This window comes from Apiospora hydei, assembly GCF_038363865.1.
Source record: "Apiospora hydei strain CBS 114990 chromosome Unknown utg000006l_segment0_segment0, whole genome shotgun sequence".
NCBI lineage: Eukaryota > Fungi > Ascomycota > Sordariomycetes > Amphisphaeriales > Apiosporaceae > Apiospora > Apiospora hydei.
In genome coordinates this window covers 1944542-1956004 of record NW_027117365.1, presented here as the reverse complement: position 1 = coordinate 1956004, position 11463 = coordinate 1944542, and the positions used below count along the sequence as shown (strand labels likewise).

Genomic DNA, 11463 nt, shown 5'->3' with positions numbered 1-11463 from the left:
CGAACCAACACGAGTCGACACCACCCGCCGCCGGTCCCTTGTACTGCCTGTACCTACATTACTACTATTCACTACTTAGCTTACTTACCCTACCCAACGTTGCACTGCTTTTGCGTTGAGTGTTGCATTCAATTGGGCCCCTTCAACCTGCCTAAAACCTTAACTTACACCACTTCATTCTTTTGGTGTTGACTCGACTTACAACAGGATCGCCCACCTCGACTAAGCGCTACTCCATATTACACTCAACTCCCCAATCCTCGCGTCTTCCCACCCACGAGCCCCCTCGCTCCCACAGTCAGTCAATCCTTTGCGAGATTGGGAACTCTTTCGTTCTTTACCACTCCAGTCCTTCGAGCATACACACACCCTCCCGCCATACACACACACACAGCCCGAGCTGCTCTCATGGCGACACGAACCGAGACCCGAGACGAGCGCGAGGAGCGCCGCGTCACATACCACGAAGCCGATGTCGTAGTGGTAGGCGCCGGCGTTTTCGGGTGCGCCGTAGCCCACGCCCTCGCGAGCCAAAACCGCAGCGTCCTCCTGCTCGAGCGCTGGATGAAGGAGCCGGACCGCATTGTCGGTGAGCTGATGCAGCCCGCCGGCATGGCATCGCTACGAAAACTAGGTTTGGGTCACTGCGCCGAGGGAATCGACGCCGCCGCCTGCTACGGATACAACGTCATAAACTACGGCGAGGAGGCCGTCATCCCTTTCCCCAAGCTCGACGAGGTCGGCGCCCAGCACCTCGCCCCCTACGTGCTCATGTCCGAGCCCACCCAAAATGGCCACGCCAATGGCAACGGCAATGGCCACGCCAACGGATCGGCCAAGGCCAAGGCGATCAGGGACAGGACAGGCAGGCCCGAGGGCCGCGCCTTCCACCACGGACGCTTCATAAACCAATTGCGCAAGGCCTGTCTGGCCCACCCCAACATCACCGTCGTCGAGACCGAGGCTGTCGCCACCATCAAGGGCGAGCACGCCAAAGAGATCCTCGGTGTCGAGGCGCGGACAGTAGATCCCGACACTGGCAAGAAGAAGCCCGACTTCTTCTTCGGTCAGCTGACCATTGTGGCTGATGGCTACGCTTCCATCTTCCGTAAGCAGTACGTCGGCCGCATGCCCGAGGTTCGCTCCAAGTTCTACGCGCTTGAGCTCATCGACTGCCCCCTTCCCGAACACGGTTACGGCCACGTCTGCTGTGGCGACCAGACCGTTGTTCTCCTGTACCAGATCGGCACCCACGAGACTCGAGCCCTCATCGATGTGCCCCTGAACTGCCCCGACGCCTCGCCCGCCAAGGGTGGCGTTCGCGGCTACATGGCCAACGTCGTACTACCCCAGCTGCCAGCTGCGATCCAACCCTCCTTCCGTGCCGCCCTGGAGAAGGATGACAAGATCCCGCGCAGCATGCCTAACTCTTGGCTTCCTCCGTCACGCCAAGACACGAACCCCGGCATTGTGGTTCTCGGCGACGCCATGAACATGCGCCACCCGCTAACGGGCGGTGGCATGACGGTGGCGCTCAACGATGTCCTCCTCCTCTCAGAGCTCCTGGCCCCGGACCAGATCCCCAACCTTGGCGACAGCGCCGCCGTGAGCAAGGCCATGGCCAAGTTCCACTGGCAGCGTAAGAGCCTGACGTCCATCATCAACGTCCTGGCCATGGCGCTGTACAGTCTCTTCAGTGCCGCTGACCCGAACCTGGCAGTGCTGCGTAGGGGCTGCTTCGCCTACTTCAAGAAGGGCATCGTCGACGAGCCTGTCGGCATGCTCGGCGGTCTCATCCAGCGCCCCCTCACCCTCGCTTACCACTTCTTCACCGTCGCCTTCCTGTCCGTCTGGCTCGACTGGAAGGAGAGAGGCCTGTGGAACATCCCCGTCAACTTGTGGAGGGGTATCAGCATCATCTGGACTGCCTGCGTCGTGTTTCTCCCCGTCATGTACCGCGAGGCGTTATAGACGGATGGCATGGGTGACGGGTGATGGATGACGGGTTGACGAGTTGACGAGAAGAAACGAAAGATGTCGCGGCCACATTTCTTATTTGAGATCTGAACTGCTTTGCTTTAAGAATAGCCTTGCGTCTCCTTTTCTCATTTTTGGAAGTTCGCCTCATTAGAAGGATGAATGACTGCCTAAGATGGCGCACGCTCGCGCGTAGCGCCCAAGCATTTTGGCTTTACTACCGAGCCGACACAAATGTTGCTACTGCTTGGACCTGATGTTTTACAGCCAAGAATCCCACACCACCGGTGTCTGCTCTAGCTGAATGGCTAGGAGAGAACGAGAGTGTGTGGTGGGATGAAAAGCTCTACTACGCAGTCGATATCATTTTGGGAAAGCCAGCGCTGCTGTTAGGCAATGGGCATTGTTCGGCGGGCGCTTAGGAGTTATGTACATATCATATCAGAGGGAGAGCATTCATCGCCACATCGTACATAATACTCTAATCTATACGTGGAAGACGATCTTCATGATTGATGCATGTCCCGGTATATCTCAATTCGTTTTTTGTGCCATGATTTCATCTACGGTCACTGCCATGCCCGAAATTTGCGTGCGATGAAGCAAACTTTGGTCTTCTGTCGTTGTGGCAAGTGCGCCATCTTATGTAGTAGTAGAGCCATTAGTATACACAAGCAGTTTTCTGGTATTCGTCCCCGGGGAATGCGGTGTATCCGTTTACCCATCGCTCTCGCGTGATATCTATGTAAGGCGGCGTCTATACACACCCATCATCCAGCTCGCACGCAAAACAGCCAAGCCAACAGCCATCCTAACGCTGTCTTGTATGACGTTTAGCTTGCTCCCGTCCACTTCGTGCCAGTCAATAGGCACCTCGGCGACCTTGATTCCGGGACTGCTGCCAATAACAGCACCCTCACTCGACAGCACCGGCACGGCCGGGGCCGACTCGGCCAGCATGAGCATCTCGATGTCGAAGATCCAGCCCTCGGCATGCATGTAGGGGACGATGTGGGGGAGAGCCTGGCGCGAGAAGAGCTTGAAGCCGCACTGGGTGTCGCGGATGCGCGAGGTGGCGGGGGGCGTCAGGATCATGAGGATGAAGTGGAAGCCGCGCATGAGGAAGTTGCGCAGGGCCGAGCGCTTAACCACGGCCTCGCTGCCGACAAGGTGGCCGCGACTTCCGATCGCCACACCGCGATGGCCGGCGTCAGTCACGTCCTCGCAGCCCTCGATCAGCTTGCCAAGGTCGCTGAACTTGGAGGCGCCGTCGGCGTCGGCGAAGAGGGCGAACTCGCCGCGCGCGTGGCGCAGGCCGTGGGTCACGCCGCCGCCCTTGCCGCGGTTGCGTTCCAGTGTCACGAGCCGCAGGACGTCGTGCAGCGCGTGGCGCCGCGCAAAGTCCAGCACCACCTCCTCGGTCCGGTCCCGCGACCCGTCGTTCACGATGATGATCTCGTAACCCGCGAGCGCCTGCTCTGGCGGAATCCTATGGTGCCAGCGCGGCGAGGTCGGGCTCGGAACCCCCTTCTTCTTCTCCTTGTCGCCGTTGTCGGCAGCGGCGCGCTGGGACTCGCGGCCGAAGTGGGCGTCCAGGTACTTGACTGCATCCTCGAGCGCGGGCAGAATGCGCTTTTCTTCGTTGTAGGCCGGGATCACGACGCTGAGGCGAATCTCGGCGGGTTCGATGGAGCCCGTGTCCGGAATGGGCAGGAGGGGGCCATCGGCTTCTTGGGTCGCGCGGTTCTCGCTCGCGTGACGCTCGGCCAGCCAGCGGTCGTGCCAGCAGGGCAATTGGCGGGTGACGACTTTACCGTCGGGGGTGGTGGTTTTGTACGTCTTTTCGGACGAGAGGACGGCGCGCGGCTTGGGTGCGACGAAGTGAAGAACTGCGTAGATCTGTGGTGACTGCTTGTTAGGATTTGTGGAAACCTGCCAATTGCTCGGGGTGACACTAACTGTGTAGAATGCCGTGACCAGTAGCGCGGCAAAGGCCAGTATGAGCAGAGGGACCGGTGTCGCTCCGACAGCCCGGACTATGAGGGAAAGGGCGTCGTCCATGGCTGCCATGTGTTGCTGTTCGTGTTTGGGGAGAGTGTCCTCCCTCGCATGTGAGAAGTCACAGGTTAGGCGACTGGAAGGTGCTGAGATGTTTCTGTGGTGGAGGCCAATCGCATTCGGGACACGGTTGCTGGCGGCTCAACGGCTGACGTCCGTATGCAGGGTCCTTCGCTTGCGGGTTTAGTGTTTAGTGGGCTGATCCCCTGGAGGGGAGGATCGAGATTACCCCACGCTCCTCCAGAGGTTAAAGTGTGTAGCCGAAGCAGGTGCTATGGAACGTACTGTGAACGAATGCAGTGTTGAAGGCTTTTCCAATTTCATAGAAGGTGCGCTGCTTACCATTACCTCACGACTGTCTTGCGGTTGCCTCATCGGTTACCATGTTCCAATATTGCACGTGTGTCCTCGAGGTGTACGCACTGCCGTGTAGCAGGCAGAGGACCAATTCCTGCCGTGAGAAAACATTGATAAGTAATCTTGATATCGCTCGAGAAGCTGCAGTATTATTACATTCTATAAAAAAAAACATCGATGGATGAGACACAAAAGAGAATCGTAGCTATAACTGAGCACATACATAAATCACCTGTTGCTCCAGTTGCTTCCTGCGATGTCACTGCAATGCCGAATCGGCAAGGCTAACATCTTCACGGTCCTATCATGTCCCCAATGATGCCGCTGAGTAAATATGTATACATATATGAAACCCAGAACGGCCACGTCTCAATAAAATCACAGAGGTTGTACGGATTGTTTCTGTAAACCACTTGCGGTCAGTCCCTTGGCGTGTTGAATTTGACCCGAAGTGGCTTGTCATGGGCGCAATAAACTCGTACGGGGAATTCATGCGAGACCATTGCCAGTAGTAATGACATCGTTGTAGGCCTCGTAGAAAGCCAAGGACGGGGGCATTGAGAGCATAGTGAAGGCATAGGTACATAATGTAGACAGGCCACATTCTGGGCCACCCGTAAACAGTGAGGCACTTAGGTTGCTCAGTTCAAGTAATCAAGTGACAACCTCGTCACGATCGTAGAACTCTCGCTACATCGTGCGTATCATTGATACCCCCTACATGGAGGCTTGAAGCCTCATAGACCGGCAGCGATGCCCACGAAGTAGGTCCCCATCGCAGCAGCATCGTATCACTGGCAATGCCAGCCTGTAACAATCATCACGAGTTGACTTTTAGCAACAGAGGATGGCTCTTTGATCAACGGCAGTATAGATGCATTCTCTACTGTCCAAATTATCGTCTATCTTGATTGTGGCCTGGCAGGCACGTTCATCGTCGACCACACAGCATTACCACTCTTCTTCAAGCCCCAGCACGAAGCCAAGCACTCAATGAAAAATAGAATAAAGACAAATCTTGGGAGAAAGACTCGTTAGGTTCCAAAATTTTGACCGTCAATACTGGATGGCGAACCACCCAGCAGCCTCGAGTACTTCTTGATCTACCCGAGGCGCGGCCGCAACAGCAGCAGCAACAACAGCAACAGCAGCCGAAGCCACCATCACCATCGCCGCCACCACCACCACGCACCATGAAGAAGAACAGAAGAAGAAGATTGGGATCCCATGAACGCCGAGAAGGTTAAATAGGACTGGGCCCAGTGCACCAGATCAGTAGAGTGGAGCCACACCTGCCTGAGGAGTGCTTGCCTTCCATCAATCAGTGCCTCAGGTTTGGGGGATTCTGCACCAAACCTGACAGTAGCGGACTCGCGTTGCTCTGAGGAAGCCGCACACATGCAATCTTCATGTTCAATACCCACAAACCGGGCAGTTGCTTCAGGAGCTGCACCATCAGAAAGCCCCAGTTACGTGGAGATCCTGCGTAGTTCCTTCCACTGGGGGTCACGTCCCTACTTTGAACGTGTCTCTTCCATTGATTGATAATGCAGGTACCTACTATCTCCGTGCCCAAGTTAACGTTGGTATCTAAAGAATGGCGGTTGTTGGTACAGACGACTGGGTTCAGAAGGCGTGTCCAAGTGATTCGAAGGGACAGTCACTCCCCAGGTGATGGCCATTGCATGGCAATGCTTCAGACGACTGCATATTTTCCCAGCCTCCAGGTTTGTTATAGCATTGACTGGCGTCTCTAGTGCATACTACGAACGCAGCTCTTGAAAGCATGCCATCTGACTGCCCTTTGACCGTGTCAGTCTTTGTTTCTATAGGGTTGCGGAACGGGCCATACTTTGTGCTGCGAGAAACCAGCATACTCCCATTCCCAAATGTAGTATATAGGTTCCTCGGGTGGTTCAACATGAGACCGCGTGAAGGCACGCAATTCTAGTCGCTGGTAAATCTGCGAATTAAGATGTTCTACGACGCAAAAAGCATCTTGTGGCTCAAGCTGAATGACAAGGAACTGCCGGACGAACTCATCATGATAAGTAGTCAGACGTATCGTATTCAAAATTTTGTTGATCAAGCGCGTGCTGGTATTAGACGCGCTGTTATATAGCACTGACATCCTTCTTCTGCTCTTCCGCTGGCGGGACAGCCTTGGAGTCCACATCATCTTTCTTCTGTTCTTCTGCTGGAAGGGCAGCCTTAACCAACTCCTCGTCTTTCTTCTCCTCTACCGGAGGGGCGACACTAACCTCCACATCGCCTTTCTTCTGCTCATCAACCGCCGGCGTAGCAGCCGTGGGAACCACAATGTCCTTCTTCTCCTCTGATACTGGCGTGACGGCCGTGGAATCCACATTGGCCTTCTTCTGCTCTTCTGCTGCAGCCGCTGGAACAGCTTTGGCATCCAGGTCTACAATACTCTTGGCAACAATCTCATCGATGCCTTCTGCTTGAGGCGACCCCTTGGCGGTACTGTCGTTACCCAACAATGGCCGTTCAGGCTTCCGCGGGCTCACAGGGCTGGACGCAGTACTTTCCGACCCTGCCGCGTCGAGTAGACTTTCGCTGAAACTGTGCTGTGTGCCTGGCCGTTGGTACTCGCCCCTGTCATTGGTATCAGTCGAGCCCCGCATGGCAGCCCACCCCTTGTCGAGAGGAGGGAAGCCCGGCGTCGTCGGCCCAGGGCTGTTAAGCGGCGACGAATATCCGTTAGCGTCCGTCTTTGCCTTGCGGGCCCCGAATCCCCATCCTCCGCCGGTGGTACTAGCGCCGCTGTTTGAGCGGCCCCAACCTTGCTTGCGCTTCTCCGACGCCCAGGACGCCCAGCTGCCTACATAGGCACCCACCTTGGCACCAGCACCAGCACCAGCACCAGGGGTGGTCACACTTGTCTGGGACTCGGGGCTCTTTGCTCCCTCGGCAGAGGGAGATTTTGCCTCTTCGGCGCGTTTGCGTTGTGCTTCGCGCATTGTCTCCATGTCGGCATAGAACCTATTAAACATGGTACTGGCCTTATCTCGGGCGGCGGCTGCATTACGGCCCAGTACTTCGCGCCCAGCAGCAAATCGCTCATCCAGATGTAGATCTTGCACTTGCTGCTGGAGACGCCGTTGAACATCCTCCATTGTCAAACCACCAGCACAAGGGTGCTTGGGTTCAACAATGTCGAAGAGCAAGGAGTCAGTGTGTGCATTCCACATCCGATAGTTCTCGGTCTTGGCCCAATACTCTACAAAGTCGGTGCCAAAATCAACCGACGGGTCGCCTTCCACATGGGGTAGAACCACCTTCGGGTCATTGCCATGCTTCGCCAGGTAGTTGCGGTATTTGACCGAGGCAATCAACGACAGCAAATACTCCTCGAATTGAAGCCGGATGTACTCTTCGCTACCGCGATAGCCCATATGATTGGGACGTTGGGGATTCTTCTCGTCCCAGGTGTCATTTACTTCCTGGGTGATGACATCTATCCATCTTCGGTCACTCGCAGTAAGCACCAATGCTGTGCGAAGTGATGTCGACGTAATGTTGATCGTGTCATCGTCTAGGTTGATGAGAATATCGCTATAGCGGTCCTTCTGTTGTAAGAGGAGAGAATTCGTGCTGCCCACAATGTACGACTTTGTACCAAAATCCGCGAGAATATCGAGTTGTTGGAGAGGCGTGTACGGGCCGAATAAGCTTCCCTGTCTTAAGTTAACAATGCTGGCCAGCCGTTTAGACAAGGGTTGGAGATCTTACCTTCCCAAAGATCTGGAGCGGTAGCCCCATGTATGAAAGCAGCGAATTGCGGTCACTAGTCCGCAAACTCGTCGGCTTGCTTAAGCTTTTCTCGTAGAAGTCTAGATCTGGCCCTGCACAGTCCTGCAGGCTCCTCAACAGACCCGGGATTAGAGATATAAGAGAGAACTGCATCATACACAGGCGCTCGCACCTTGAGCCAAAGAACAACATCTGTCAAGACTATCAGCACACACAACAGCATTGGCGGCAAGCTTGATTACTCACCTTGGGCTGCAACAGGCAACATTTCAAAAGCACAAGGGTTTGCCATCGGAACTCGCGTACTAGCTCACGAAGGCTCATTCCCAGGTACTGATCTCGGTCCTCTTCACTGAGCTGCCCTCGCTCTTTTTCGTCCTTCAAGCTTTCCTGGAAGCGTCTTAGAATCTCACAGTCGGTGAATTCACGCTGTGCAAACCAAGCGCTCGTAACCACCGACAGTCTTTCTCTGAGCATACCGAAGAACTGTGGGCTGTCCGCTATTACCACCACCGCCTTCTGAACCGTCGATCGAGTCACTTCCGGCGGCCGATTGAGAAGCTGCGACGCATCCATCTGGCGCGTGCAGGATATACCGAAGAGCGAAGTCGGAGGCAAGTCTTCGGTGGCGGGCTTAAGCAAGGTAAAATAAGAGAAGTCCTCGGTCGTACTGCGAGACATGAACGTATAAATATCAGCACTGAAGTCAAGCAAATGGCTGTATCTTCCCACTTACGCATGCGCACCGTCACTCAACGCCATGAAGGGCAACAGCGTCCAATCCCAATCTGCAGCTGGGTCTGTCCCCTCTGACACTCCAAACCACTTCTCGACCTCGGGCCCCCTCGCATGGTGGAAGTCTACCACGGTGACCAAAGGAATGAAGCCGGGCGGCTTGGGTATCCCCGGGCTCGGCGGTATGCTCGCGGCCGAGCTCTTAATCGAGGCCGCAGGTTGTAGCTGAGTTGTGTCCGCCATGGTAACGCTACGGGGGAGTTTGTTGATGTTGGTGGGCGGTCGCGCAATTTAAGCAGTGGACTAGACTGCGGTACTGAAGCAGCGGCCGCAGCCTATTGCGCATCCAGAGTTGCGAGGGACAAGGAAGGCGATCGAGCGGTTCATCCAAGCTGGCCAGGGCGTATATAAAGGGCGATTGACGTCACGGTCGACGTGGTCCTAGAGGCGCATCCCCCGTGGCTTCAAGCGCTTGAGGGGCGGGCGACGGGAAACGGGCTATGGCTGTCGACAAGACGGGCTGAGAAGAAAGATGGCGAACGAGAAAGCGACTCGAGGTATGTTTGGTTGTGTTCAGTAGGTAATGGCCAGAAATACAAGAACACAAGCGGTCAGGAAGGGTCCGACTCGAGATAATCCAATCCCAGTTGTTGTCCTAGCATTCCACCACGACACGGTCAGCGGGGCAAAATCATTAGAGCAAATCGAGTACCGTAGCTCCAGGCACAAGCAACAACGTCAATGGCTCGGCGCTCACCAATGCGAGACAAAAGAATCTTACTTCCTTCTATGGCATGACACCATCTGGATTGATTTCGCTTACAAAAATCAGCTCGGAGCAGCTTGCTGTGTTGAGGGCTGTAATATAGGCTGGAGCGGGTTGTGATATTTATTGATCCGTATACATGTACCTAAGGGCCATCCAGAATCCAGATATTGTCATGGGGGAGAACAGCAGCACACGCACATAAGGTTAATGCACGTATGTACGTACATATGACAGTGGAACTGTACTGTTCCATTCTAGAATCGGTGGAATTGATGGATTGATCAGGGAGTTCTTCCCAACATTAGTCGCCTTGGTCCCCGTGTCCCCCCTCTACATACGCCCCTCTAAAGCTCCAGCTTCTAACAGGAGTGGGATGCAATCCCACTGCGCGAGATGCGTGCCACAAATCACAAGCTTGTAAACCATATGGGGCCAAGTTATGAGCGCCTGCACCTACATACATTGATACTTATGTAGTCGAGCCGGCCGATTCGTACCAGATAATCTGATTCCTTATTGCCGAGTCTGTAACAATATTATTAGTATGGGACGAGCGTTGCCCCACGGAAATCATTGCAACAGCTCAACCATCTCATGATGTTCTGACACGAGTCTGCCGTTACGGTCAAGACTCAAGACTCGAGACCCAAGGGGCCAGTTCGAACGAGAGGACGAGGTCGATCCAGCAGGCCGAAGCTCAAACTCCCCTAGCATTGGCAGAGTAGATTTCATCCTATCAAATGGCCCGATGCAATGCATACACAAACAGCGACGAGGTTTGCCGAGCCCTCTTAGCATGGGAACCTCCCCCAAATCTGCAAGACGTGGCGATCTGCCAGCTGTCCCGCATTGCATAAACGAAATCTTGCAATACCGGCGTCACCCGTTGTCCCCAAGAACCTCTTCCGCTGAGCTAAAGAGGAAGATATTGGCGGACCGCCGGGAGGTAGATACATAAGTAGGTAGGTAGTGGATGCGATATCGTAGGCTTCTGTTGGGCCGCCCATTTGCTCGGGACTTGTAGCCACCGAATCGCCCGGGCTCTTTGCCAATTAGGCGAACGGGCGTAGGAGTGGGTGGCCTACTATGTCGCCTGCATCCCACACTTCATGTGAAGACGCGACTTCGGGCCCAAGGCGTGAAACAAGTAAAGCCTGTGAGAGCGGTTGGGTAGGCTGATGGGGAAAAACACACTAGGATCGCCAGAGGCATACATACTTACATACCTACATGTAGTCACATACATACATGTATGTATGTAGTGTATAATATAATGTATGTACGGGTCGTATTCCAACTTGCTAGCCAATCAACGATGCTGACAGCATTGGTCGCCTTCTGCTTACTGTTCTTTACTGTTTTGACTTTACCAGTCACTGCCACATTTCTCCCGACGAGCTCCTGGCTCTCATCCGCAGCCAAAATTGCATACCTAGGACTATCAGTCATACCTACTCTTGTTTTCTATTTCTTGTCACCTCGAATTTATTGGCCCGGTAGTTTCGGTAGCTCAGCCATTTCACCTCTTCGCCTAACTCTAATGCAGCAGTCGCTGCCAGGTCTGTGGTCAACGACAAAAGAGATGCGGTGCGATGCTCTGTCTGCGCTGCAAACCCCCAGGCCCTCGGTAGCCCAATAGTCTGGTCAATAGTGAAAGGCATGATTGCTGACGCTATTTAACACAGATGAAAGTGCGATCCTAGGTCCAACGTTGAGCGGGCTCATTGCTTTGAAGAGCGTCAACTCAGATCAATGGATTTGGGCTCAAAGCACTTTTGCTGTTGCTGGTCAGG

General features: G+C 54.6%; 3 protein-coding genes across 3 annotated transcripts; 1 reads left to right on the top strand and 2 right to left on the bottom strand.

Annotated features, from left to right (window-relative positions):
- Nucleotides 1-408: 408 nt before the first annotated feature.
- PG997_007794 (squalene monooxygenase) lies at nt 409-1971 on the top strand (the record flags this gene model as incomplete). The annotated part of the gene is made up of 1 exon (XM_066812109.1): nt 409-1971. One exon carries the CDS (start codon nt 409-411, stop codon nt 1969-1971), a length of 1563 nt encoding a protein of 520 aa, XP_066667451.1.
- A 747-nt stretch (nt 1972-2718) lies between these two features.
- Nucleotides 2719-4038, bottom strand: PG997_007793 (glycosyltransferase family 2; the record flags this gene model as incomplete). Its single annotated transcript, XM_066812108.1, has 1 exon — nt 2719-4038. The coding sequence occupies one exon, from the start codon at nt 4036-4038 to the stop codon at nt 2719-2721; it is 1320 nt and encodes a 439-aa protein (XP_066667450.1).
- A 2468-nt stretch (nt 4039-6506) lies between these two features.
- PG997_007792 (Late secretory pathway protein AVL9) lies at nt 6507-9144 on the bottom strand (the record flags this gene model as incomplete). Its single annotated transcript, XM_066812107.1, has 4 exons — nt 6507-8090; nt 8146-8358; nt 8413-8836; nt 8903-9144. 4 exons carry the CDS (start codon nt 9142-9144, stop codon nt 6507-6509), a joined length of 2463 nt encoding a protein of 820 aa, XP_066667449.1.
- Between the last annotated feature and the right edge of the window lie 2319 nt (nt 9145-11463).